This window comes from Drosophila bipectinata, chromosome 2R (genome assembly GCF_030179905.1).
Source record: "Drosophila bipectinata strain 14024-0381.07 chromosome 2R, DbipHiC1v2, whole genome shotgun sequence".
NCBI lineage: Eukaryota > Metazoa > Arthropoda > Insecta > Diptera > Drosophilidae > Drosophila > Drosophila bipectinata.
The window spans coordinates 6958012-6984162 of record NC_091737.1 but is presented as its reverse complement, the minus strand read 5'-3'; the positions used below and the strand labels follow the sequence as shown (position 1 = coordinate 6984162).

Below are 26151 nucleotides of genomic sequence, written 5' to 3'. Positions count from 1 at the left end.
CATTTGACATGCTTACATTTGGTTGCTGTACAGGGTTATTCCTTTACAGTTCAGTGTTGTAAAGTAATCAAACACTTTCAAAATCACATCTTTATTCTCATATGTATTCTTTGGATTAATAATCAAAACCGAACCGCGGATTATACCCTGCTTATAAAAATAACAACAACTCTGGATTCCCAATGTCGGACAAAGTTGAGAAGTTGCGGAAACAGGCTCTTCGGGAGCAGCAAAAGCGCATTAAGCCAGGAGAATGCCTCAAATACGTGCGGATGATTTTGGACGCAGGATTTGTGGGCGAGGAGATCCTCCAACAACTGGCGTCCACCGATCTTAAGTACGAAATCCGATGTTTGCCCTTGAGCCACTGCATCTTTTGGGAGCGCAACGTGGGTCAGCAAACGCTAGCCACCGGAACCACCAACACTGGACTGGAGGACGCCTGGCAGCGGGAGAACCAGGTGGTCCAATGGCTACCCGAATCCAGTTTCCTTCAGGCGGTGAAACGGCAGAACCTGGCCTGCATTGGACCGAAATTGCGGGATGCTTTCCCAGATTGTCAGTACACCGTGGTCCTTCCTAAGCTCCGCCACGGCAAGAATAGCAGTTCCGCCAACCAGGACGCCCTAATCGAGCTGCAGTTGCTGCAAGAACTGCATGTGGAGCAGGTGGATCGTCCCGAATCCCAGAATCTCTTGGCTTTTCTCCAAAGGTACACCAAGTCCATTGCAGAGGCTCCATACAAAAAACAGCGCAATGAGTCTCTGGGATGCTTCAAGAAGTACCTGGCCAACGACAAGAAGCAGTGCGTCCGCGTGGACCAGGGCAATGGGTTTGGGCGCCTATGGCAGCAACACCTGAATCGGCTGCCGCTGGTCACCCTGGAGGTGGCCGAGTCCATTATAGCCCAGTATCCTTGTCCAAAGAAGCTGCTGGACCACTTTTCCGACGACCCGGATGCCGTGCAAACCCTAGCCGACATGAAAATACGTCGCTGCAACGGACCCCAGCCGCTTCAGACGGAACGGCGCATAGGAAACGTCCTGAGCAACAAACTCCACACGCTGTACAACGCCCGGGATCCGAATACGCTAATCTGAAACTACTGTCCACGGTTACCACTGTTACCACTGCTCATATATTTGGCTCCTAGGTGTACATTTGTACAATTATATTTAGAATTTTTGTCGTAGTATAGGTATTTTTAAAAATCACATTATCCTTATAAACTTAGCTATGGATTGAAATAATTGTTTCCCTTCCCATGCACACATGAAGGATAGATGGCATTGCAGGTTCTTGGATTCTAAAAGATGATTGGTAGTGGATTGTGAAATGCGGCCACGACGTGGCTTCTATAGCGTGGCCAGGATGCGGGTGAAGCCAAGGCAGGCCGAGACGATAGTTTGGCCAAGGCCCCAGACCATCGCATAGATGGGCGACATGGGCAGGCTGGAGGCGCGATGGACGAACGAGATTACCGCGCTGCTGATGATGCCGCTCGACGCCGGCGACAGGAAGCCCATTACCAGGATGAGAATCGAAAAGAAGCGGCCGAACTTGTGCTTACGCAGAGTGAAGAAGGCCACCACGGCGGCGCAGGTGTGAATGAAGATCGACGAGAAGAGGGCCCACAGGAACACATGGTACCACATCTCGCGGAAGGTGTTCAGCCGTGCCTGCGACCGCAGACCCATTACATCGGCGATGGTGTCCAGCTCATCGGTGTCGTCGGGGTCGTAAGAGAACATGATTGGGACCTGGCTTTCCTGGAAGATAACGACCTCTACTTGATTACGTTGCTAGTTATTGCTTTTCCGTTGCTCTGGGTTGGTCTGCTGCATCGCTCTGTCCAGCTTCCCTCGCTTGGCAGCTAAAGCCTATCCTGAACTGCAAGGAATTTGGTTTCAGTGCAGGGATGACCTTTGGGGTTTTATTTAGACTTACGCCCACACCTGCTTGAGTATGGCACCTTCTGGAACCTAAGTTCAAAAATTCTCGATCCTTGCTATAACATCCTTGCAATTATGTTTTATTTTTTAATAGGCCCACAGCCGATGTAACACGGCTCCGATACAGTGACACTGCCACCGTGACTCTAAAGGTTTAGTCCAGATCGTGGTAGTGTGGAGCCACTGCTATGCACGATTATTGAAATGTTTCGACTGTTTTTTCACCAAAAAACTTTAATTATTGGAAGTTTTTGTCTGCAAATCATCTGTTCGCTTTGTTGTTTAACTTTTTTTCCTACAGGTGGCGCTTTATTGATACTCATCGCCACAACTGAGCAGTGCTGCCAGATAGGTAAATTAGTTAAATAAGAAAATAAATAACTTTTAAAGCTAAAAAATTTGTCAAATTTGTAATAAACTATGCTTTTGGTAATATAAAAAAAACCTCGACAAAAAGTGTTTCAACTAGAATTGATAAATAATAGCCAAGTAAAAAAAAGCCGAATATAGCGGAAAAATGGCCATGCTGGCAGCACTAACTGCAACTCTACAGACCAATGACAACTCTACAAACCAATCCATAAACAAAAAAATTTTGTGTAAACTGAAAACAAAAGCGGAAGTCGAAAAGCTACGTTTTAGAATATAATTTGGACCCTATGATTTGTTAAATTTTTGTTTGGAGCATGGGATGCTGAGAGTCCTTTAACAGGTTGCAAGGTGTAAGTTCTCCGTCCTATGACACATTTCTTCGAAAGTAGTGTATATACAAACGTACATACATATTTACCCACAGTCTGTCAAGTAAATCTTTGCGAACCAAAGGGACTTGAAAATAAATGAAACAAAAGTGTAATTCTTTACACACCTTCCGACGATATAAAAAAAATATAGGTTTGACTTAAATATTGGCTATAACCTTTTATAATTTTATCATTTAAAAAAAACCACAAAAAGTAAAAAATCTTTCGGCATCTGGCAGTTAATTCTTGGAGAAATGCAAACGTTTAACTGACTGACTGCCGACCATTAAAACCGCAGCCCAGCAAAGCATATGCTCGATTAATTAATGGTGTCTCCCCCACTCCAGACTTTATATACAGTTCGAGCCCCGCTGAAGCAACAACGCATTTAATCAATGTTCTCCAACGGACTGCCGTGCAATCTCTCGTTCCCAAGCTGTCTCAGTGTGCCGAAAGACGAGATTGGTAATGAAGAGCTCCTGCCCTCCAACATGGGTACCCGCGAGCCAGTAATCCTCAACGTCTACGATATGGTAGCTTATCCCGCCCTAGTCCCTGATTGAATCAACCCGGAGTAAGATAATGTGTTTTTGCAGTACTGGATCAACGAGTACACCACCTCGATTGGCCTCGGCGTATTCCACTCGGGCGTAGAGGCCTTTGGAACGGAGTTCGCCTACGGAGGTCACCCCTTCCCCTTTACGGGCGTCTTCGAAATTTCGCCCCGCGATCACGACGAGCTGGGCGACCAGTTCCAGTTCCGCCAGAGCATCCAGATCGGCTGCACGGACTTCACCTACGAGGAGGTACGCCGCATAGTCGAGGAGCTAGGCAACCAGTTTCGCGGCGACCGCTACCATCTGATGAACAACAACTGCAATCACTTCTCGGGCAACTTGACCCAGGTGAGTTGGTGGTCTCCACCTCGTCTTTCGGGAGTGTCACGAACATCTTGACACCCAAAAATATTTGGGGCGGGAGCTACGCGCCAATGAATCATCGAACCAAGGGCCGTTGGGTTGCACCCAACATTTGTAACGCTCCTTAATGATGATTTAATCTATTTTCAAGCAATAATTAGAATTGACGCAAAATTATTCGATGAATTGGTTATGTTATCTATAAAGTCCAGGGAAGGAAGACATTTGAGCCAAGAAACTGAACTACCCCGACGAGCTTCTGGAACTTTGCCCATTCCGTTCATGGACACTCCATAAACATTTACATCATATTACAATGAAATTTGAGCTTTAAAGCCGAAGAACACTTTGTTCTGTAAACAAAGTTCGTGCCCGGCGCCGATTCGCGTTCAAATTACAAAAATTTAGACCTGTGGAGTTTCGACTTTGGTCATCATGGCTTTCTTTTTCCATTCCAGATACTTTGTGGCCAAGAAATACCCAGCTGGGTCAACCGTTTAGCGCATTTTAGCTCCTGTGTGCCATTTCTACAAAGATGTTTGCCAAAGTGAGTGCATCCTGTAGTGCTTTACTGTAATCGGTTTTGAAATTTGGAAAATTGAAACATTTTCAGAGAGTGGCTGACCCCAAACGCCTTGCAGCAGAGCATAACCACAATCCAAGAGCGCGAAGACTCCGACACCAGTCCACTTTGAGACATTACCTGACCGAAAACATGTCACTTGCAGACACGGACACAGACACCCAAGGAATCATAGTTCACATCCAGGAGGCAGCCCCCGGACTGCCGACACTGTTAAGTTACACTGGACGAAATGCCGGGATACTCACGTCTAAAACAATTTCCAAGCCAATAATGCCCAAAACCGAAACAGAAACAGAAAACCGAAATACGAAAAACAAAAGCAAAAAGCAACAACTATTATTAATAGACTTGAATTAGGCGAGAGATACATACATACGTACATAGAGAACATCAACATACATACATGCAAAGTGACTAAATTATTGGCTATTGTAATTCGTATTTGTAATATGACTATTCAGAATTAAGATATTATTAAGTGGCCGATAAATTTAAGTAGCAGGCTAGCAGGCAGTGTCATTTATAGAATTTTAAATTAAATTCGAAAGACATCGATAAACCATCATTAGGCACTTGCTAAATTGTACTAACAATACCACAGACATATTGGTGAAACGATATCAAAATGTTGCCCAATTTACTTGTTTACCTTTTTTGTCAGCGGCTGTCAGGGGGTTCTTATTACCTTTTTTTTAGGGACTCCCCGCCCGTCCTGAAACCATCTGGACTCGTTTATTGAGCTAATTTACTAGTTGATTTCGTTTACACCATTATTATACCTAGCAGAGTTCATGAGCCGCATGTCTATCAAAACACCAAATTGATCTGTTATCAAGAATAATATGTACTTGACATTCTGATATTTACACATGCATAAATACTATTATTAAACATTTTTAAAGAAAAATATATTTTGATCGAAAACAATTGTGTGTGTCTTGTTTGGGGTCTGGTTTTGGGATGGGAGATCTTTCAGGGAAATAAGTGGACGAGGCACCCCTCTTAGCAAAACATCTACTGAGGGGTTATAGGCATTTTCGGTATCCTTACCAAGAGGACCCTTATTGTTAACTTATATAGAAGCTACTTTTAAGCTGATTATAGCATGTCGAACATGTAGAAATATTTTTTTATTCAACTTCATGGAGCTTTGCGGGGATCTCGTTTTTATCGGTTTGAAGAATCTAAAATCGAAAAATTTGATTGATTCTTTCAAAGAATACATCAAAGCTAGAAATAAAAGATGGATTTAAAAAAATTCCCATTTTTGACCAAATGGCTTAACTTTAAAACCAATATTTATTTTTTTTTGAATAAATTGTAGTTAATAGTTTTGAAAAATAAATTATTCATTATCTGGGTAATATATCCAAGAATGTATAAAAATTTTAGACCAAACAGTTAATCCTTTTTTGAGAAATCAAGATCACCGACTTCAGAAACGATTTCAAATATATCCGACTCCCTTTAAGGATTTAGTTAAAATTTTGAGAGGATATGTACATACTTATGTAGGTTAGAATAAAATAACAAAATGTATATCTTTTAAAAATCCCAACTGCGTATAACCTCTTAAATGATAATCTCTAAAACCCCTTAAATGTCTTCAAAATTAAAGGTAAGTTTTAAGTTCATTAAACTTATTTAATTTTTAAGTAAAAACAACTTTTATAATTGGTTGTAATATATATTCTTCAAACCCTCAAGATTAGATTTTGCCATTGGAAATAAATTAATTTTTGATTTAGTTTATAACTCTGTAAGATTAGGATAAATATATTAAGAGCTACATAGCTATGTACAAGGGAACTCTGGGTAGGATGTCTTGGCTCAAACCAAGCTGGAGACATTGTTGTAGATGCCGACGCCCGAAACTTCGTCCAAGTCGATGTCGGCGGGCGGCAAATGGGGATGGGGCCAGTTCCTGGCTTGGGGATGCGGATGGGAGTGTGGCGGGATGATGTTCTGGAAGGAGGGCATCTGGTGGGGCCGGAAGGGGACGCCCGGCCTCAAAGGAGCTGCCGCGGCCGGAGCATGCCCCGCATAGAAGTCATCGTTGCGACAGAAACCGGCATTTGGTGCATAGGCGGAGGAGAGTCTCCGCTGGGTGACGGGCGGGTTCTGCGGTCGGTGGGGCAGCTCGTGGAAGTAAGCGTCTTTGGGTATGTGCCTCTCGGGCAGACCGAACTGCGGGGCCACACTACTGCGGTGGGGAATGCTGTAGGTGGGCGAGGGGTTTGAGGAGGTGGTCTCCACGTGCAGGAAGTGGTTGTTCAGACGGGAGTGGGGTCTCGTCCCTATCAGCTCCTGCCGGTTAGTGTCAATGGTACTCTGCAGCTGCGCAACCATGTCTCGGACTTGACCGGCATTGGGTTTCTTCAGGCACTTGATCTCGCTGTTCCGGATCTCTACCTTGTTCACCTGCTCGTTTCCGTTTTGCCGGATTTCTGGTTCTTCAACGTATTCCATGATGGGATTCGAGTAGAAGAGGTTCGACATGACGGGGTAGTTGTCCTCCAAGCACAGGGGCTGCCGCTTCATCAGGTTGGAGATGCCAGCCGCCTCGCTGGCCTGCTCCTTGTAGAGCAGCTTGTCGCCACCGATTCTCTCGGCACTCTCGTTCACGGCCGCCTCTTCCTTTCCCAGGTCGGCGAAGGAGGCATCCTTGCGAAGTGCTTTGATCACGGAGTTCAGCATGTTTTCCCCTCTTCCGATTCGGGAATAGTACTTGTGGTAGTCCGGCGGAGGGTTGCTGCCCGTCGGCGAAGCCTCCCAGTCCCAGCTGTTGGAGTTCTGGGACGGATTGGACGTCTCGCTCGAGTTGGGATACCTCCGCATAACGTGGGTGTACTCATCGAAGTTGGGGCTGTCCTTGTCTTCCCGGAGTTGTGCCGACTCGGGCCTGGTGTTTGGTTTATAGGGCGGGGAAAGCGAGGACAGCTGGTGCTTGTTCTCCTGCTCGCTGTCCCGCTCCATGATCAGAGTGGTCTTCTCCAGCAGCACACCCAACCGTTCAGACACCTTGAGGAAGTCCAGTTTCAATTCATCCAGCTTCGAATGCTCCAATTGTTCCACCTGCTCATCAAGCTCCTCGTCGTCCTGTGCCAGCTCCACTCCACCCTCCTCCTCGTCTTCCTCCTCCACCTCCTCTTCCTCGGCCTCCTCTGCATCCTCTCCAGCTTCGTGAGAGTCCTCGTCACTGTCGCTTTCGAGTGGACCTTCTGCCGATCTGTGGACAATAGCCTGCACTGCCTGATCCTCGAGTAAGTCCACACTTCTGGAGTTGGTGAGCCTTCCGTTTTCGTGGTTGCTTTCCAACAGCTCCAAGCTGCGACACCTCGACAGCGTCCTTTCGATCCTGGAACTCCTATTTTGCTGATCAAAGGTGGAGCGCATGGGCTCTCCTCTCCGCAGGAACTCACTGAGATGCTGCCGTTTGCTCTCACACCGCAGCCGGTCCTCTATCATGGTCCTGGTGAGTTGCTCGATCTGGTCGTTGGTTTTGATAGCCAGTGCCTGGACCTTATGGCCCAAACGCTCCTTGGTCTTGTGGACGTACTTCTTGAGGCTCTTCCGGTTGCAGTTCAGCTTGTTTTCGATGTGCCGGAAGAACGGCCCGCAGTAACAAGTGTTGCCCACACTCACAGGCCCCTTGTGGATGTGGCCGGCCAGGTCGAGGAAGTACTGCTCCCCCGGCTTAAGCGGGTCCTTGGGCAGGGTCTCTAGTTTTGGGGAAGGAAAGGCTCTGGGATCGGGAAAGTAATGACATCCATACGGCGACCAATTGATTCCCTTGTCCACGACATCCCTTTCCCTATCCCGATCCTTGTCCGAGCGACTTCCCCCCTCCCTAGACCTCTCCTTGCGGTTGCGTATCTTCTTCGGCGTATTCAGGATCTCGATGATCTCGCGGTAGTTCTTTCTGATTGCGATGTGCATGGGGCAGTCTCCTTGGGCATTCTTGATGCCCAGTCGCGCATCTGCCTCTAGCAGAATCCTGGTTAGCTTCCTTCGGCCCATGGCACAGGTGATGTGCAGTGCGGTGTCACCGTTCAGGTTGGTCTTGTTGGGATCGCACAGTGCGGAGAGCAGTATCCGGGTGACGCCCGCATGCCCGTATCTGCATGCTGTGTGAAGTGGTGTGTCTCCATACTATGGAGGATAGAAAAAATACATAAGATTTAGGAATAACAACACTTATAATCAGCCACTCACATTATTTTGAACGTCGGGGTCGGCGCCGGCCAGCAAAAGTTCCCTGGAGCTCTGATTGTGCCCGTTTTGGGCTGCCAGGTGCAGAGCCGATAGCCCTTCATTATTGGCTATGCTCAGGGAGCTGTTGTGGAGGGCTTCGGTGGTCTGGTGAGTTCCCTTCGCCTTGGCTTTGTTTTTCTCCTTGTCCTTTTGTTGTCCTTTTGGCCCCTTTCCAGGCTTTCCCCCGGCCGCACCAGGCGCAGGAGGTGGGGGGGCACAGATAAGTTTCACGCACCGACTGAACCCCCGACTGGCCGCCTCGTGAAGCGGGGTGTTGCCTTGGATGGATTCCCTGGCCAGGCGGTCGGCATTGCTGAACAAGAGCCCCTCCACCCGTCGATCATCCCCGGCGGCCACTGCCTCGTGCAGCGAAGTCCAGTTGCTAGAATCGGGCTGAAATGGGGGTTAATTAAGGGTTAAATCAGAGGTGGTAATGGATAACTTCAGAACTTACCCCAGAAATGGCGTTGGGCAGAGCTTCCTGTTTCGGAATGCGGGAGGATCCATGCTGCATTTTCTGCGGAAATGAAATTCAAAGGCGTTAAAAATATTATTCGAAAGGTGAAATATATTCAAGTAGATTAAACTAGAATATATAGATTAATCTTTAAATTTAAAATTAAAACTATTATTATCTCAAAGCAAGTTGAAACTATAAGAAGGGGGAGATTATTATATTATTAATTTAATGTTTTATTACAGTTTAATTATATTAAAGTTTTAGTTATAAAATTTTATTACAATTTTGTTTTCATTATAAAAAATTATTTAAAACCTAATTTTTAGAATGTATCTTTCTATTTTTTTCAGTGTTTCTACAGCTGTGCGCATGTATGGGTGCCCTATGAAATGGCGTACCACGTAGTAATTGCAATTACAAATATACGATTAAGAGACTTTTTAAATCAAAAACATAACAGATTTTAACGACTTTTAGCATAGAAGGTATACATTTGTTGTCAAATAAACTAGTTTATTGGTTAAACTGGCTAGATTTGGCAAAAGCTTAAAAATTCCTAGGCTAAAATCCTGCTTTGAACTGCACCTTGGTACCGTTTTGGCCAACTTACATTTCACTTAATTCGTTACACGCATGCGCGCCTTATTTGCTCTTTAACATAGCTTTTTCCACTCCCACGTATTTACACATGCTGTTTGAGCTGAATTGTTTTTTATGTTCGATTTTGCACTGTTTTGCAAATGCTAGGTGAAACGCCCAGAGTTAATTTGTCTTTAAGCCTGGCCTAAAAGAAACTCGACAATTGGCAACAGGTTTTAAGAAATGCGATACCAGATCGCCCAAATCTATCGATAACAAATGAGGCACGACTGTTCGAGCTGGTCACATCAGATCACATAGGTGTCGAACTATCTGGCAATACCCAGCCGAATTTTGTTTGTCATCCGCATTTAGCATCCGAGTTTTTCAATTCTGAATTTACAATTTAACAATGGCACTGGCAGAAATTTGCAAGATTAACAATGCGCCATACATGAGGCGTACAGCTTGGGACCTAAGTGAGGTGGAGGAGGACCTTAAAGCCCATACCAGCAACTTGGCCAACCCCTATGCACTCGCAGCTCCTCCATTCGAGAACGTAAGTTGTTAAAACACTTTTTTGGCCGAGATTTTCAATATTGGTTCTTGTTTTTGCAGCCCATGCACAACCTGAACCTCATCCAAGCCAACGCTGACAAGACCGGCATCAAAATCGACTTCGACCACGGTACCACAACACTTGGATTCAAATACAAGGGTGGAGTTATCCTGGCTGTGGACTCCCGAGCCACCGGTGGTCAGTACATTGGCTCGCAGACGATGAAGAAGATTGTTGAGATCAACCAATTCCTACTGGGAACTTTGGCCGGTGGAGCCGCCGACTGTGTCTACTGGGACCGAGTTCTGTCCAAGGAATGTCGCCTGCACGAGTTGCGCAACAAGGAGCGTATTTCTGTGGCCGCCGCTAGCAAGATCATGGCTAATATTGCTCACGAGTATAAGGGCATGGGCCTGAGCATGGGTATGATGCTGGCAGGCTATGACAAGCGTGGTCCTGGATTGTACTACGTAGATTCCGAAGGCTCCCGCACTCCAGGTAATCTGTTTTCCGTGGGAAGCGGTTCGCTCTTTGCCTATGGTGTCTTGGACTCTGGATACCACTGGGATCTGGAGGATGATGTCGCTCAGGAGCTGGGACGACGTGCTATCTACCATGCCACCTTCAGGGATGCTTACTCGGGAGGCATCATTCGTGTCTACCACATGACTCCGAATGGGTGGATTAAAATCTCCGAGACCGATTGCATGGAGTTGCATTACAAGTACGAGGAGCAGAAAGCCAAAGCTGTTGCTGCTCAATAGGGTGTGGATTTAATTATTACTGGATATAAGATATGCAATCAAACTAAGTTTGTATTTCCCTGAAAAAATAAAGATGTGCTTTTGTGGTATATGCAGATAGGTTTATTTCTCTGGTTCCTTTTTGTCCGCATCCCTTTGCTGCGAGATCATCTGGAGGGTTTCCTTGTGTCGCATCTCCGCTCGTTTCTGCTTAAAGGTTCGCTTTCCGCTCTTTGGCTTCACTCGTTCTTTCCGAAGGACTCCCCGTTCCATGGCTTGTCGCAATTCTTGCTCCACGTCAATGTGTGTGGGAATGTGAATTTGGCGGATCATTCGGTTGCGCACCATGAAGTGATCGAAGGGATGCTGACCTCCATTGCGATCGATGAAAACGGCGTTGGAAAGCTCGCAGGTCATGTGCCCGTCCGCTACGTCGATTACTCCTGCCACCGAGGTTTCATTGTGGAGATCTATCAGGACTGAGTGGCCTTGGAGCATCACTGGCCAGCAGTTGAGGGTGTTGCAGATTAAGTACTTTTCCCGCGAACTGAATTGCTGCATTATTCCCGCAGGTTTGAACCATTTTTGTGGCAGAACTGCCAACTTGCTTTAATAGAAAATGTACGCACATAAAGAAAATTAGGTACACTGCAAAACTTAAAATTACATGGTATGGGAATATTATAACTAAGACGTCTAGATGGCTGTTCCGCGCTCCAGATTTTGCTTGATCTCCGCCGTGTGCTCGCTGTAGAACCGATCGAGCTTCTTGTTGAACTTCGAGTTGCGTTCGTTGATGAAATCCACATCGGCATCGTCGTTGTAGATGCGTCGTCGAGAGTACTTCTTGCGTCGCTCGATTTGCTGCTCCAGGTCTTTAACCATGTTGTTGATAGCGCCTGGCGTGTCCTTTGTCCGGGAATGCAATGATGTGTTTGGGCCGCCATAGAAGGAGTTCCCGAGCTCGGCTTTCTGCTTCTCGTATTTGTTCATGTCGCGGGCAGGCATGTTCTTAACAAGTCGGCTGTATTGTCTGGCTGTCTGGGCTTCGTAGGTGGAGAATCCCAGATCGGGATTGTCTTTTCGCTTCTTTTTCCTCTCAATACGATCTGCATCTACAGCCGACACCTCGAGGAGCTTGAGGCGCTCATAGTCCTTTCCCGCTGCCTGTGCCTCCGCTCGCGCCTTATCGTCCGCCAGCAGCCACTCAGCCTGTCTCTTGCGGGCCTCCCAGTTGTTTGGCAGTTTCTTGCGGGCGTCTTCTGCCACAACTTCCTGGTGATTATCCGTACGCGCTTCCTGGCGCTTCTTGTGCAGATCGAGGAGGCGCGCCTTGCGCTCCGCTAGCTTCTCCGCGGCGGATTTGCTTTTCTCCATTTTTCGAATAGTTTATTCAATTAATTTTCTTATTAAATTCCTGAATTGTGCTTTGTTTATGTTTCTTGTCTTATTTTATTAGAGAAAAAGTTGGCAGCTCCAACAGAAACAGCTGTTTGATGGCATTACAGTGAATACAAACTATGAAAAATATAATCTTAATTAAGTTTTAGCATATACATTTAAATTTAAGAGGAAAGGCATTTATATATTTCTTAGGTTAGGTGAATAAGTATTTAATCTGTATTTTAATAAATTATTCTTTTTAATTTCCACTTCATTTTGTTTGCTACTATCTAGGGCTCTCTGTTTACAGTATATACCAAAAGAAACGCGGTGCTGTTTACTTCAACACGTGCAGCAGACGTTGTTTATATTTCTTGTTGAGGTTTTTATTTGAAACCGCTGCAAAATGAAGTTTTCCTACAAAGTAAGTGGTTTCCTTTGACAAATGCTTACAAATACTCAATTTCTGTTATCATAGTTCTCCAATTTGCTGGGCACCATCTACCGGAACGGAAATTTGGTCTTCACACCGGATGGAAATTCAGTCATCAGCCCAGTTGGAAATCGAATAACCGTTTACGATTTGAAAAAGTGAGTGATTGTCCTTTTTATTAAATAAATCAACTAAATTGACGCAAATTCTTTTTATAAAAAGCAACAAATCGCGAACTCTGTCCTTGGAATCGCGCTACAACTACACAAACTTGGCCCTTTCTCCAGATGGAAGTCTTCTGCTGGCTGTCAATGAACAGGGCGAGGCCCAGCTCATCAGTATGATGTCCTGTACGGTAATCCATCGCCACAAGTTCCAAACTGGCATTCGATGCCTTTCCTTCAGCCCCAATGGACAATATTTCGCTGTGGCGATAGAGAACTTGGTACTCATATTCCTTTCTCCTGGCGAAATCACCGGAGAATACAACCCATTTGTCCTGAAGCGGCGATTTTTGGGCGGCTTTGACGATGTCACCTGGCTGGACTGGTCCTCTGATTCGAGGTTTCTGGCTATTGGGTGCCGGGATAGCTCTACAAAGATATGCGCGGTAAACTTTACGAAGAACTTTAGGACCTACAACCTGAGTGGCCACACGGATGCCATTGTGGCGTGCTTTTTCGAGGCAAACAGTCTGGATCTCAACACCATCAGTAGGAATGGTCAGCTATGTCTGTGGGAGTGCAGCCTGTCTCCTTCAGACTTGGAGGATGCGACAAAGCCGGAAAATGCTCCGACCCAGAGCAAAAAAGTAAAATCAGAAGACAGTGACAACGAATCGGAGGATGACGTGGAGGATGTGGTCGAAAAGCAGTCGCCGAACGAGGAAGGTACGGCAGCCACTGAGGACCAGAACGAACTCAAAGACGAAGCTGAGAGGCAAAGACATCCCTTCTTCTACAAAAAACTGTCCCGCCACTACCTCGCCGACGAGCCACGCAAGGAGCAGCGAGATGTGCAGCTCACAGCTGCCAACTACAACCAACGGACCAAGGTTTTGGTGGTGGCCTTCAGCACGGGTGCTTTTTACCTTTATGAGCTACCCGACGTGAACATGATCCACTCGCTGAGCATCTCCGACTATCCCATCTCGGCAGCTTTGTTCAATTGCACAGGCGATTGGGTAGCGCTGGCCTCACGGGAGATTGGACAGTTGCTGGTTTGGGAATGGCAGAGCGAACAGTACATCATGAAACAGCAGGGCCACAGCAGCGAAATGACCTGCATTGCCTACTCGTCGGATGGCCAGTTCATAGCTACCGGCGGCGAGGACTCCAAGGTCAAGTTGTGGAACACCCAGAGCAGTTTCTGTTTCGTTACTTTTAGCGAACACACAAGCGGAGTGACTGGGATCCAGTTCAGCCGAAACAAGAAGTTTCTGGTCAGCAGTTCTTTGGATGGCACAGTGCGTGCCTTTGATGTGAATAGGTTTGTTATTTTTCCTCTTATTCCTAAAATTTGGCTAATCTTGAACATGTTTTGTAGGTACCGAAACTTTAGGACCTTCACGTCACCAAACCCGGCTCAGTTTTCCTGCGTGGCCGTCGACTACTCTGGAGAGTTGGTTGTGGCTGGAGGTCAGGATGTATTTGATATATTCCTTTGGTCAGTTAAGACCGGAAAACTTCTGGAGATAATCAGTGGCCACGAGGGGCCTGTGGTCTCGCTGGCATTCTCCCCAGTGGCCACATCCTCTACTCTGGTGTCCGGTTCATGGGACAAGACTGTGAAGATTTGGAACTGCCTGGAGAGCAACAGCGAGCACGAAACCATCGATGCTGTTTCGGATGTAACCAATGTGACGTTTAGTCCCAATGGCGAAGAGGTGCGCAAGCTAGGCTTTATATTGGAAATCTTCTATAAACTCTTATTTTTCAGGTTGCTGTAGCCACTCTCAGCGGAAATATAACCATTTTCGACATCAAGTCCTCCAGCCAAGTAACCACCATAGAGGGTCGCAATGACTTAAGCAGTGGCCGCCTGGAAGGTGATATGATAACAGCTAAAAAGAACACACAAGCCAAGTGAGTAGATAATTTGATTTTATTGTAATAATAATACCTAACGTGCTTATAATTTAGTTACTTCTCTACCATTGAGTACTCTGCGGATGGAGAGTGCATACTGGCTGCCGGAAAGTCGCAAAACATTTGCATCTATCATGTGAGAGAGGCGATACTACTGAAGAAATTCCAAATAACACAGAACCACAGTCTAGATGGCTTAAATGTAAGCTCAAACAAGACAGCTATATACTTTATTGGGCTTTTAATTACTTAAATGTATTACTAGGACTTTATTAATCGAAAACACATCAGTGAGTTCGGCAACATGGCTTTGGTGGAGGAGCGCGAAGAGTTGGAAGGCGGAAAGGTGGCTCTGCGACTACCAGGAGTGCGCAGTGGAGACATGTCCTCCAGGCGCTTCCAGCAAGAGGTGCGAGTGTTTTGCGTAAAATTCTCGCCCACTGGCCAGGCTTTCGCCGCCGCAGGAACTGAAGGACTCTGCATATACGCACTGGACAAGGGTATGAGCTGTAAAATACCTATACTACTCAGAGAGATATTAATGTAAAAATTTGAAAAAACAGGCGTTGTCTTCGATCCCTTTGACCTGTCGCTTGAAGTTACCCCGAAAGCCGTCCATGAGGCGCTTAAAAAGCTGGAGTACACCAAAGCGCTGGTCATGTCCTTGAAGCTAAATGAACCCAATTTGATTGCCCTAGTGCTGGAAAGAGTGCCGTATAGGGACAGTGAGTATGCAAATTAAAAAAAAGAGCCTACTGCATTCAGGGGCCAGGCCTTGTCGGTTTCGGCAGCCTTCACTGTCGGCAGGATCTAAAAATAGCACTGGCAAGGGGCGGGCTCCACTGCCCTGACTCCGTTTTCCGATCGAATGTGCAAATTTGCACTTTTGCCGTGTTAATAAACAGTTTCAAGGTCCTCGCCCCAGTGCTGCCTTGGTTAATAACCCCTTCCAATACCAAACTGCATATAAATGGCTGGCCATAAACCACTTTGCCAGCACGTGTCTGCATTGCATGCACACTGACTCCTTTTACCCTTCCTCCTCCTTGCAGTTGACTTGGTCTGCGCGGATCTGTCTCCGGAGTTCGCCCAGCGACTGCTGCAACAATTGGCCCGCCAGTTGCAGGCCACGCCGCACATTGAGTTCTATCTCCAGTGGAGCTGCTGCTTGCTGACCAAGCACGGAAACCTGGACGGGGTCTTCCAGCACACCGGTCTGCTGGCTCTACACGAGGTGCTTTCCAGGAAGTACGAAATGCTCAACAAGATGTGAGTACTCCCGCTGTTTCAATCGAATATCTTTAAACTGTTTGCGTCATTTTATAGCTGCGACTTTAACAAATACACCATGAAGGTGCTGCTGGACAGAGCCGACAAATTGGAGCAGGAAAATAGCGAGAGCAAGAAGACCCTAAACGAGGACAGCGACGAGGAGATGCTGCTCATCCGGGTGCCAGACAATGAGGCTTCTCAGTCGCAGTTCAGCGACGAGGAGGAGAGTGACAGTGGCTCCGAATAAGGAGCTCATAAATTGTTGAAAATGTTGAAGGATGAAAACAACCAAGTTTGATAGATGTACGCGCCTTGTCTTTTATTAAGAATAAATTTAAAGCTTTTTCAATAACATTACTTGGGTGCTCACTGTTCCACGAGTAGTCGAGTGAACGCCAGAACATAGGAGATGGAAAGAATATAGATATTTATATAAACTTAACTTCGTATAGCAGATACAATCCTAGATAAATATATGCAAGTAGTACATTGGTTGTGATGTAATGTATTTACATTGTGTCGCTATTTTTATATCAAATATAAACTCGATTTAACTTAACAAATATATATTATATATATAGGTATATATTCATTGTTTTCCAAAATATCCCATCTGCCTGACGTGCGCTGTTTGAACTACAGGTCAAAGGTCGATTTTAGTTGGTTTCTCGATTCTCAATTAGATGTAAAAGCCACAGCTCTAATGTTTTGCATAAAATGCGCTATAATGATTAAATAATTCTAAATATTTATGTAAAAATCTCTAAAAGCATTCTCGGTTCTTTTCAGTATTTACAATCCCAATATCCTTAGAGGCCACATAGTTTATTATCTCCGTAAAGCACCAGATCCATTCCTTGGCTGATTTGCTTAAGCCTAATACAAAAATTCAATTAAAACCTTGCCTTGCCTTGCCTTGAGAGTGGTGTATGTACCGCGTGTAGCTTGTGGTTCTAGTAGGTAGTGGTGTATACTTTCGAAGTAGGGACAACCCGTCGACCGTGGGGTATTGTCACTAGCACAGTGATGTACATTTATTCAATGACCAGCTTGGACTCGATTGACAAATGCAGTGGTAGTAAGGCGAAATAATTAGCTGCTGAATAAAATTAAGGTCTATGTGGGATCCTGAGCACCATTGCCTAGAGCAGCTGAAGCCGTGTCAGAGAATATCCTATAGGTAGATTGGAAAAAAACCATGGGGCTAAGCAACACTCATGTGAACTATACTCTCGTTCGTCGTGAGCAAATATTCGATATCTGAGTTCTGTAATCCGTACACCTGGGCTGTGCACACACTTATGTAGGTAACTGTAGGCTTTTCTGGTTGTTGTATTTGTTGTACTTCGATGGCGGAGAGCGAGCCGCTCTTCGCAGATTTAAGAATTGCACTTGGGGCCTTTTAGATCCAGTCCAGTAGCAGGTATTGTTCCATCAACAGATCCGCAATTGTTCGGTTTTTTAACGGAGTCCAGAAATGTGTATTCTGGAACTCCCCAAATCCTAGGACGACTTCATCAGCAGAATCGGCCAGTACAGGAGGACGAACACGAAGAACAGGATGGGGAACACGGCCCGGGACACCTTGTCGATCTCCCGCCACATGATCTTCTCGACTCCCGTGTCGGTGTCCGTCCAGGCCACCGAGAGGAGACTCTGTCTCCTCGCAGGCTTCGGAGGACCTCCATTGCCCTGCAGAGACGTCTGCCGGGTGGAATGAAAATAAAACAAGGTATTTTTATGTAATTAGAGGGGTTAGAGGGAAAAGCTTTCCAAAGCACAAGTTTGAATGCAACCTAGGATTTATGTTTGTTTCCACTATTTGTGCGCGAATCTTTGACAGGTGCAACGGTTCCCCCACCCAACAGTTAATCACTCACCTGTCCGGGCGTCGTGGGCGTCTGCGTGGCTTTCCTGGAGCGCACCGCTCCACCCTCCCAGCTGGCCACCGTCGCACATTGGCCCTTCTCCATGTTGCTGATGCGCTACGCGAATTCGGAACGACAAGAGGGTGGCATTACTTATTAAAGCGACATCCTCATAGCTGCCTTACCATTGGCAGTACCTTGGGTATACGGTTCACCTGGTACTGGTACTGCACGTCCAGAACTTTCACCACCACGAACTCGGCCAGGGCGGCGAACACGGACAGCATACAGCCGGCCATCCAAAGGTCCAGGGCCTGGAATTATGTTGGAATCGATACTGGATGAATTCGACCAACTGGGAAATATGGGTTATAGTTGGTCACCTTAACGTACGCCACGGGGGGAATGTCCGCCCCCGTGAACATGGTCACCAGTGTCAGCATGCAGGTGACCAGTAACGTAACCCGTCCCGGGATCGCATCCAGGCCCAGCCAGAAACTGAACCAGGATAACATCACCACCAGCGACGAGGGGGCGAAGGTCTGGATGAGGTGGTGGCCAATCTGGCGCTCGAAGCGGAAGTACACGGTGAGGCGCGAGAAGTTGCCGACCTTCTCAGGCATATAGCCATCTGATTCCTCCAGCTCCAGGGGCTGGCCCAGGTTGTACTGGAGAAGCTTCAGCTCCGGATTGAGGGTGACTCCGGAGTCGGACCAACGAAGCTTCACCTTCTGGTTGTTCGACGAGACTTAAAGAGGGGTGGTGGGCAGGAATTCCATCAGATATTCACAAAACAAAGCATCAAACACTCACAGCTCTCTATGTAAATGGGACACACTTGGATGTCCATGGGGTACAGCTGGAACTCCATCTGGCAGGCGATGATCGCGTGCATCCGGGCGGCATAGCGCACCGTCTTGTTCTTGTAGAGCGTCACCGACGTAAACTTGTGGGTCAGTGTCGCTATTTCTACAACGAGAAGACATCGAGAAGACGTTGCAGAGATGCGGAACAAATGGGTTTCGATTAGAACTATGGCATTGGCATCGATAGACTCAGTTCTTTGCTCATTTCGGTGGGGGTGTATCAGTGAGTCGACTTATGGAGGGGGTGCCGTGGTCGTGATCGTGATCACTGATCGCTTTGGGTTCAGGTTGAAGCGCGACTTTCTACAGACGATGTGTGAATCTTTATTTTTACTTTGATGGTACATGATGATTGTCTTGGCAATTAAAAGAAAACTACCAACCCACCATAAATTATAATTTCATTTTTTTGCTTTTAATGATATTGTTTAAAACTGTTTAATGTTTAAAACTAGAATTTTTTTTACTAGAAAACATACGGTGGGACGAGAACAAGAAAGATGCTCAGTAATCTGGGAGTACCGGGTATAAATACAAGAACTTCTGACAAGAAAAATCTATAAGATTAAAAAACTTAAAAATCTATAAGAAGTACGAAATAAAATAATACAAAAATAATACAAAAAAATACATATAATGCGATGAAATTTAACACAAATAAAGTTTTTACTGAAAACACAAAAATTGTACCCAAAATAAATTATTAAGAGTTCTACAAGTAAAATATGGTACAGTAGGTATATAAGTTATGCATTTCTACTTTAATAACGTAAAACTAAATAAATATGATTTTATTCACGACTCATTTCCATAGTGAAATGCTTACTAAAAAATAATTATTTTTCATTTATTTACACCATTCAGTCAACTACTTACTGGAATTACATTTATTTATCTGTCAGAATAGTATGATAATGATCTACGAACGGGAATCGTGCCAAGAACAGATAAATAAAACCTCTCCGATCTGCAATCGATTCTGGTTTTGTAAATGTTGACAATGGAAGCAAATAAACTGGAAATAAAAACGAAAATCCCAACAAGGTGGCCCCTGATTCAAGGCAAGATCTTATCACGATTCCCGTGTGCAACTGCAAATTTTCGTTTTTGGTTCTCGTAATTTTAGCTTTTTTTCTGGGCGAAGCGTGGGCGATGGTCATGTGGGAAGGGAGAGTGGGAGCTGGGTGCAGGGAGTAGGGATGGAGTGTCCTGGCTGGCCGTGGCATTGGATTCCGGCATGGATTCCGTGCGTGTAATGAGGGCCTCGAGTGGGCGGATTGGGTATCAGGTGGAGAAATAATAAAAAACAGAAATGGCTACTAGGCTACTAGGAGTATGTTTAATGGTTGTATTTACACACAAGGCACTCTATGGGTTTCGATTCTCGAAACAGCCCAGTACAAAGTCGAAACAGAAAGAAAGGTTTCGGCGAATGCTGAATATACAGGATACATTGGATGATATCGATTCTGAGTACTGAGTTCTGAATTCTGAATACTGAATACTGATTTCGATGGATTTTTGATTTTCGATGGTCTGATTTTGGCAAAACACAAAAGTGGCAAACACAGATCTAGAGTCAGTTGATATACTTATATCTTTGCTCAGGTGAAAGTTTTTCGAATCTCTTTCACCCTTATTGCGTAGCAGGGACGTGGACGCCACGTAAGGACTTCCGTATCCTGTTGTTAGTTTTCAGGAATCGTTAGTCAGGGAAAAAAAGTAACGAAACAAACGAAAACGAAATAAATCGTTACTATATACAAACGGTCCAGGTTAGCAGAGAGAGAGATTTTAATTTTAGGACACATATAGTAGAGGTGATGATGCTCATCTGGACAAGGTGCATTTTGGGTTCGACATTCAAGAACACAGATCGACAACCATACACATAAGGACATTCATGGCTACTGTAAGGGCTACATATGGAAGAGATCACTACATACCGGCAATCTTGGAATTGAGAAAGTACGGATCCGGCTGCCAAAAATTCTCAAAGACCTCTGGAAGCAGTGTCACGTAGTCGTCGCCCTCCTCGAAGATGTCGTCGGGGATCTCCAGCCGGGACTCCAGCCAGCGCTGATGTATAAACATGTCTACTCTGAAAATGTAGACAGTATTGCTAGATGCTCCGTTTAGATCCCGGATCCCGGCTGATCATCTATCGCGGCACTTACCTAAAGTCCATATCCTCTACGTTAATTGAGTTAATATCTACAACGAATATGCTAAAGTCTACTATCACTGGGGAGCCCTTCTTCGAGGGCGGTCGTATCTCTGAAACGAATCAAGACGTCCAGGTGTGAACATTTATTCGAGAAATATTTTCGCAAACTGTGCAAGTCCATAGGTGTCGGGTGTTTCGGTTTTACTTTTTGGGAAAGCCGGCTTTCGTGCGCGAATTCATTTCGATGGGCCTCCGTCTGGACGGCTTGGAGTGGGCTCCTTAAAAAAGGAAACACACATCACATCCTCGGCGACCTTCACGACCTCCCCTCCCTCGGCTTCGCCAAGTTCAGGGACAGGCTGTGGTCCTAATGCGTATTACACAACAGAACCGGCGAAAATCGATAGAAATAAAGGTGTTGATTAGCTCCAGCAATTGCCATCGCCTCAAATGAAGAGTACACGCCTCTGGGTAATTTTGGTGAATTATTCATACTTGTTCCAAGGTGGGTTTACGGAAAGAAATGCAAGTTGTTGCGTAATGTCTGGCATTTGGATTATTATTTTGTAATATTAATATTACATTTTATTCTGACTAATGTTGATAGACATTTAAGCAAAGCCATTCATTAAAAAATCAATTAAAATTTAATAGAGGTTCGAGGCTCCCAATTAACTTGACAACTTTTCCAGTTTTATAACAATAATTCATCATTAAATTTAACATTTGAAAGATTAATGACTTTTGAATTAGTTGAAGTGCAAGTTATTTAACATTTTATTTTAAATATATTGATTAACCACAAACCAACATGGCTGTCGTTATAGAAAGTTTAATGAACTCTAAGATTAATTGTCAGATATTTCCACAAATATGTGAGATGTTCTGGAAGTCACCTTCCTGAACTCGTAATTTTTATACATAATGGATCCTGGCAAGCAACATAGTTTAATGTAACTTTAATCTGTAACTTCCCCTGCCAGATTGGAGGATTGGTGAAATTCTTTTGTACTTCAGGTGGCCAATTGTCGCCGGTAAATGTTGTTTGGATTTTAATCGATCGTAATTGCGGATGACGTCAAAGTGCCATCTGGGGGAGACTGGCTACCACCGTAGCCGTAACCCATATGCAATAGACGGAGGCCCTGAAATTCGCCGCGTCACGAAATAAACCAAAAGGATACAAAAAGTGTACAAAGGAGAAGCCGAACACGCATATCCATATCCATGGTTGGCGGTTTCATGGTGCAAACAAATCAGAAATCACAAAAACGGACCTGGGGGGCAATTCGGAGCAATTAAAAACAAAAGGAGACCGCATCGAACGGCGCGAGACTCCGTCTCCGGCTGGAAAAGGACACCTCCGAGGAGGACTACAATTGTAATTTTCTCGCGGTCGGTGCTTTCGGACGGGGTGCTTCCATGGGTGGACCTCTGGGGGCGGGGCCTCTGTTTAACTTACCCTTGACATAATTAGGCGGAAGAACTACTCGCGGCTTGGCTGTGTAGTTCACATGGGCTTCCGTGGCTTCGCTCAGCCTGCAAAATGAGCAACAGAAACAATACAGAGGCGCAATTCAAATGCAATTCTTATTCTTGGGCGGATGGGGCAGACAGTGGTGCCAGGTTGGAGCTATTTTCTTGTCTCTTTTACTATGAACTTTATTGTTTTCAAATAATTTCAAATCATTTTTATTTATTAAGCTTAATAATTTAAATGCCTAGATACGTTTTCAGAATAAGTTTAAATTATTAATTCACAACTTAAACTTTAATTTGAAGTGTATTTTGTAATTATTAGTGAAATACTCTCATTTAAGGCAATTATTCTATAAAAAAAACTCTAAAACTCTCTAATACTTTCAAAGATAACTTTTAAACTGGCAACACTGGTTGGGAAATCTAATATATAGTTATAGGCTGGGATGGGGCTGTGGCAACGGTGCAAGGGTCTGATGTCTGCCACATGCAACTATAGAAAACTTTGTCAATTTAAGTCTGAATTTGAAATTAACTTCCTTCGTGCCTGCCGTAGCTTCCATTCGATTCGATTCGTTTGGATTCCTTGCTGCTCCGTCCCAGACACAACTGCCTGCCTGAGAGGCAATATTAGTTGCTCCTTTTCCAATCGAATGCCGTGCAGGATTCTCATTTGACTGTGATCCAATTGACCTTGCCTGGGAGCCCCCAAACCGAAACCGAAGCGAATTGAACCGATTTTGCATTTGGCAGTACGAAGGTTCCCCTTGAACTGGAAAACGATTCTAGGTCTGGGATTTGGTGGCAGGGGGTGTAGGTTAGGGATTGGGATGGATAGGGAAGCAGTTGTGGCGGAGGAGGTAACTCGATCTTACCACATCAGTATGAATCCCAGTCCAAACGATATGAATGCGTTTGTGTTGAATTTGTCGAGCATGATGTTGGGGCGACGGCACGGGACAGGATTTGTAACTCAGACCTCAAATCATCTCACTTTACACCGACGTGGGAATTTCATAATTCGGTTTCTGTAACACAATATTTTCGATCATTTGCATTTGTTGGCTCTGCTTTTGTTTCCCATTATTATTATTTTAATTTCTTAAGGGGAAGGTTCTTTTATTTCGTTTTTATTATTAAAATCAATTTTCTTAACACTTCACACCTTCTCACACACGAGGGGCACTGAACAAAAGAATCGGATCAGATCGGAGTCCTTGATCGAAAGTATTTTTTGGCTGGGTTATCCGCAAGATTGTGCCTCCGGCTCGGCTGGTGTTCGGAACTCGAATAAACCGAAAGACGAGCTCTGGGGCGATAAAAGAGTGCTCATCTAGATACGAGTATCTGTATCCGCATCTGCGATATGTAGATTCCACACCCGGTGGGGATTTGTGGGTATAGGTGTGAGTGGGCGGCCGATTACGACCGTAAACTTGTATCCCCAGCTACAGGGAAGCTTCTTGTTTACGTCGGTTTTAATTTCTTATTTTTTAGAGAGGTTTACAAATAATTATTCCATATAGACTCTATATTTCAGAGAAAAAATGAAATCCTTTCTTGAAAGTTTCTATATGTTTTTGAAGAAGCTCCACTGTAGATCTGGTCACGGAAGGTGGAGCGGATGAGCAGCACTACGCCGGCGGTCAAGGCACGGCGGTGTAATTGCCCCCGGCACAGGGCAGAGCACACTTCTCGCCAAGATTCAATTGAATCGCGTGCCTATTTTACTTAAGCCGCTGCACAAAACCGACAGTTTACGGTTCGCGGTGTAACAGCTCAATCTATGCGGCTGATATTTTGCAGATACTTTCGCAGATACAGATACAGATTGCGATAGAGATAGAGATGTTGACGGCGATAGTGGTCCGGAAAGAGATACCCTGATGGAAAGTTTCAATTGCAAGCTTCCTGGCCGGAGCAGCACACACATAATTGCCTGGGCTTCCACTTCCTATATAAATTACTTTCTGCCCGGACTGACATTGACAATGGCATCGCACGTAGTATTCGACGGGTATTTTTGCGCAAATTAAAAAATCCACTTCCAGATCGTGCTCAGATACTGAAACAGAGGCGAATACAGAAGGTATCTGCATATGCGAATGTAGATCGCAGATCGCCAGATGAACAGTATCCGGCTAGGCCCGAGCCTCAAGTGGTGGCGACACTTTGCGTTCACACAGATCTTGGATCTTGGACGGGAATGCCCTAGTCCCACTGGCACTAACACACACGTGCCATACAGTTAGCTAATCCGTCAGATACTTTTCCCCCGACTTTGATTGGAAAACACGCACTAATTAAACCGGGCCGTAGCTCATTAATATTCATTCCGGGGATCCTGCCGGGCGGCGGATTACAAAGACTCCGGCCGGATTAAAACAAATGCTCTTTAAATAACGGTAATTTAGTTTTTATTTTTTCCGATTACATAAATCCATCAAGTCCGGGAAGGGGGCTTTCGATCATAGAGACTCGAGACAGCAGGAACCCGGCAATTACATTAATTATGTATTTGGCAGAAAATGTTTTGGGTGGCGGCCTAAAATTACGCGACTTTAACGCTTGCCTCACGCGACACCGAGTCAGAGCCAGAGTCAGCAGAGCCCGAGGCCCAGGACCCATGGTGCCATCTAACCAACTAACCAAATCAACCATACGGTTCAGATATTATGGAAATTACCGAGCTGCGGGTACGACGAAGCGCGCCCGAATCCGTTCGCCTTCTCTCAGGAACTGAACTGAAACTGAAACCGAAACTCTGAACTGAACCCAACGGAACTGAGCTGTGCGAATTTCTTGGCCGCTTGCCTTGCCAACTTTAATACGAACTACGACAAAAAAAATGAACTGGAAAAAGTAGAAAAATTCCCAACGTTGAGGCTCAGGCACGACAACCAACTGTAACGGGTTTCCACTTACAGGGAGTTTTTGGTGGGGGCTACGGTCGGAACGGACTGAGGACTGGAAGGACGATTGCATGGCACGAGCCTCGCAAATTGGTGTTGGGTTCCCCTGGAATGTGTGTTTGGGATTTTCTAATGGCCGCCCCATCCTTCCTCCCCTCGGCCAGTACGATCAAATGGCCAGCCAAGCTGTTTCCAATAACTGTCATACACATCCATCTGCTGAATTTCTTCTCCTCCACATAGGCTGCCAATGGTGGGATTTTCCAAGCCGTTGCAGTGCATGCAAGTTGACTTGAAATTTCCACAAAATAACCAAAACACACCGCGCGCCACCTGCTACTGCTAGCCCTTTAGCCACCAAGGGCTGGAAACGAGGCCTGAATGGCCCCCAGGCCTCTGCCCTCGGCCCTCGTGGGAAATTTCTATATGGGGCTGTTTAAATACGAATCGCGTTTGTCGAGCAGCAATATAGCATATATATGGATAGTACACTGACACAGGCAGAGCATGCATATATATAGAGTACATATGGTGTCTTTTGGAAGAGGTAAGAGGCATTTTGTTATGACATTCTCCGCCAACTGACAATGAAATGAAGTTTATTTTATTTTCGTTTCGATTGTCGCTCTGTTGATTCCGTTTTATGTCCGCCCGTCGAGCCAGAGTCATGTAGTTAGCAACTCGCGAATCGCTAGACCAAACTTGTTGTCAGCCAGTCAGTTAGGGCTAATTGCCGCCAGGCAGTTCGCTGGCAGGCAGGATACCTCTACCAGGATATCTCTCTGCGTTTGTGGCTTTATGGCTTAGGCGCGTGTGGCGCAGTCAGGCACTTTGATTAATGGCCAACCACTGACAACTGACGATGACGCCAACAAAACGTGACATCTC

At 45.4% G+C, this 26151-nt stretch overlaps 9 protein-coding genes across 11 annotated transcripts; 4 read left to right on the top strand and 5 right to left on the bottom strand.

Moving 5' to 3' along the window:
• Positions 1–16: 16 nt before the first annotated feature.
• mms4 (Methyl methanesulfonate sensitivity 4) lies at positions 17–1250 on the top strand. The gene has a single exon (XM_017251184.3). It carries the CDS (start codon positions 183–185, stop codon positions 1098–1100), a length of 918 nt encoding a protein of 305 aa, XP_017106673.2. The 5' UTR covers positions 17–182; the 3' UTR covers positions 1101–1250.
• Positions 1142–2255, bottom strand: LOC108132016 (transmembrane protein 170A). Of its 2 annotated transcripts, none has more exons than XM_017251197.3 (2): positions 1948–2255; positions 1142–1890 (listed from the first exon to the last, which is right to left on the bottom strand). In XM_017251197.3, exon 2 carries the CDS (start codon positions 1749–1751, stop codon positions 1356–1358), a length of 396 nt encoding a protein of 131 aa, XP_017106686.1. In that variant the 5' UTR covers positions 1752–1890; positions 1948–2255; the 3' UTR covers positions 1142–1355. The 2 variants fall into 2 exon arrangements, with proteins under 2 accessions (XP_017106686.1, XP_070134311.1); XM_070278210.1 differs by having other exon boundaries at positions 1956–2255.
• Positions 2256–2496: 241 nt separating this feature from the next.
• Positions 2497–5128, top strand: LOC108132011 (deubiquitinase DESI2). Its single transcript, XM_017251189.3, has 5 exons — positions 2497–2674; positions 3043–3228; positions 3292–3600; positions 4074–4162; positions 4229–5128. The coding sequence occupies exons 2-5, from the start codon at positions 3091–3093 to the stop codon at positions 4308–4310; spliced, it is 618 nt and encodes a 205-aa protein (XP_017106678.1). The 5' UTR covers positions 2497–2674; positions 3043–3090; the 3' UTR covers positions 4311–5128.
• A 758-nt stretch (positions 5129–5886) lies between these two features.
• dgo (ankyrin repeat domain containing protein 6 diego) lies at positions 5887–9725 on the bottom strand. Its single transcript, XM_017251172.3, has 4 exons — positions 9526–9725; positions 8910–8972; positions 8417–8848; positions 5887–8353 (listed from the first exon to the last, which is right to left on the bottom strand). The coding sequence occupies exons 2-4, from the start codon at positions 8967–8969 to the stop codon at positions 6032–6034; spliced, it is 2814 nt and encodes a 937-aa protein (XP_017106661.2). The 5' UTR covers positions 8970–8972; positions 9526–9725; the 3' UTR covers positions 5887–6031.
• Positions 9726–9801: 76 nt separating this feature from the next.
• On the top strand, positions 9802–10906 carry Prosbeta5 (Proteasome beta5 subunit). The gene is made up of 2 exons (XM_017251185.3): positions 9802–10053; positions 10113–10906. Exons 1-2 carry the CDS (start codon positions 9907–9909, stop codon positions 10815–10817), a joined length of 852 nt encoding a protein of 283 aa, XP_017106674.2. The 5' UTR covers positions 9802–9906; the 3' UTR covers positions 10818–10906.
• On the bottom strand, positions 10897–11357 carry Lsm10 (U7 small nuclear RNA associated Lsm10). The gene has a single exon (XM_017251196.2). It carries the CDS (start codon positions 11355–11357, stop codon positions 10920–10922), a length of 438 nt encoding a protein of 145 aa, XP_017106685.1. The 3' UTR covers positions 10897–10919.
• An 8-nt stretch (positions 11358–11365) lies between these two features.
• On the bottom strand, positions 11366–12262 carry LOC108132009 (pre-mRNA-splicing factor Syf2). The gene has a single exon (XM_017251187.3). The coding sequence runs from the start codon at positions 12171–12173 to the stop codon at positions 11493–11495; it is 681 nt and encodes a 226-aa protein (XP_017106676.2). The 5' UTR covers positions 12174–12262; the 3' UTR covers positions 11366–11492.
• A 211-nt stretch (positions 12263–12473) lies between these two features.
• On the top strand, positions 12474–16534 carry LOC108132123 (periodic tryptophan protein 2 homolog). Its single transcript, XM_017251395.3, has 10 exons — positions 12474–12603; positions 12658–12770; positions 12835–14100; positions 14158–14497; positions 14551–14696; positions 14754–14901; positions 14965–15199; positions 15263–15424; positions 15752–15968; positions 16026–16534. Exons 1-10 carry the CDS (start codon positions 12586–12588, stop codon positions 16216–16218), a joined length of 2838 nt encoding a protein of 945 aa, XP_017106884.2. The 5' UTR covers positions 12474–12585; the 3' UTR covers positions 16219–16534.
• Positions 16535–16574: 40 nt separating this feature from the next.
• On the bottom strand, positions 16575–26095 carry alka (glycine receptor subunit alpha alkaliphile). 2 transcript variants are annotated; one of them, XM_070279066.1, is made up of 10 exons: positions 25001–26095; positions 23227–23379; positions 22335–22411; positions 20883–20982; positions 20652–20806; positions 18653–18808; positions 18223–18587; positions 18025–18153; positions 17852–17956; positions 16575–17675 (listed from the first exon to the last, which is right to left on the bottom strand). In XM_070279066.1, exons 2-10 carry the CDS (start codon positions 23286–23288, stop codon positions 17475–17477), a joined length of 1350 nt encoding a protein of 449 aa, XP_070135167.1. In that variant the 5' UTR covers positions 23289–23379; positions 25001–26095; the 3' UTR covers positions 16575–17474. The 2 variants fall into 2 exon arrangements, with proteins under 2 accessions (XP_070135167.1, XP_070135168.1); XM_070279067.1 differs by having other exon boundaries at positions 18037–18153.
• Positions 26096–26151: the final 56 nt, after the last annotated feature.

What these genes read in the sequence shown, in the direction of transcription:
- alka (XM_070279066.1), bottom strand. Translation starts at nt 23,288, where the DNA reads ATGCTCGACAAATTCAACACAAACGCATTCATATCGTTTGGACTGGGA. An exon ending in TCCGCCTAATTATGTCAAGG is followed by an intron (nt 20,983 to 22,334) that starts GTAAGTTAAACA and finishes GATTCGTTTCAG; the next exon opens with AGATACGACCGCCCTCGAAG. An exon ending in GTAGAGGATATGGACTTTAG is followed by an intron (nt 20,807 to 20,882) that starts GTAAGTGCCGCG and finishes CTACATTTTCAG; the next exon opens with AGTAGACATGTTTATACATC.
- LOC108132123 (XM_017251395.3), top strand. An exon ending in ACCGTTTACGATTTGAAAAA is followed by an intron (nt 12,771 to 12,834) that starts GTGAGTGATTGT and finishes TTTTATAAAAAG; the next exon opens with CAACAAATCGCGAACTCTGT. An exon ending in AAGAGTGCCGTATAGGGACA is followed by an intron (nt 15,425 to 15,751) that starts GTGAGTATGCAA and finishes TCCTCCTTGCAG; the next exon opens with TTGACTTGGTCTGCGCGGAT.
- Prosbeta5 (XM_017251185.3), top strand. Translation starts at nt 9,907, where the DNA reads ATGGCACTGGCAGAAATTTGCAAGATTAACAATGCGCCATACATGAGG. An exon ending in CAGCTCCTCCATTCGAGAAC is followed by an intron (nt 10,054 to 10,112) that starts GTAAGTTGTTAA and finishes TTGTTTTTGCAG; the next exon opens with CCCATGCACAACCTGAACCT.
- LOC108132016 (XM_017251197.3), bottom strand. Translation starts at nt 1,751, where the DNA reads ATGTTCTCTTACGACCCCGACGACACCGATGAGCTGGACACCATCGCC.
- LOC108132011 (XM_017251189.3), top strand. Translation starts at nt 3,091, where the DNA reads ATGTTCTCCAACGGACTGCCGTGCAATCTCTCGTTCCCAAGCTGTCTC. An exon ending in TCCTCAACGTCTACGATATG is followed by an intron (nt 3,229 to 3,291) that starts GTAGCTTATCCC and finishes GTGTTTTTGCAG; the next exon opens with TACTGGATCAACGAGTACAC. An exon ending in TCTCGGGCAACTTGACCCAG is followed by an intron (nt 3,601 to 4,073) that starts GTGAGTTGGTGG and finishes TTTCCATTCCAG; the next exon opens with ATACTTTGTGGCCAAGAAAT.
- mms4 (XM_017251184.3), top strand. Translation starts at nt 183, where the DNA reads ATGTCGGACAAAGTTGAGAAGTTGCGGAAACAGGCTCTTCGGGAGCAG.
- LOC108132009 (XM_017251187.3), bottom strand. Translation starts at nt 12,173, where the DNA reads ATGGAGAAAAGCAAATCCGCCGCGGAGAAGCTAGCGGAGCGCAAGGCG.
- dgo (XM_017251172.3), bottom strand. Translation starts at nt 8,969, where the DNA reads ATGCAGCATGGATCCTCCCGCATTCCGAAACAGGAAGCTCTGCCCAAC. An exon ending in TGCCCAACGCCATTTCTGGG is followed by an intron (nt 8,849 to 8,909) that starts GTAAGTTCTGAA and finishes CCCCCATTTCAG; the next exon opens with CCCGATTCTAGCAACTGGAC. An exon ending in ACCCCGACGTTCAAAATAAT is followed by an intron (nt 8,354 to 8,416) that starts GTGAGTGGCTGA and finishes TATCCTCCATAG; the next exon opens with TATGGAGACACACCACTTCA.
- Lsm10 (XM_017251196.2), bottom strand. Translation starts at nt 11,357, where the DNA reads ATGCAGCAATTCAGTTCGCGGGAAAAGTACTTAATCTGCAACACCCTC.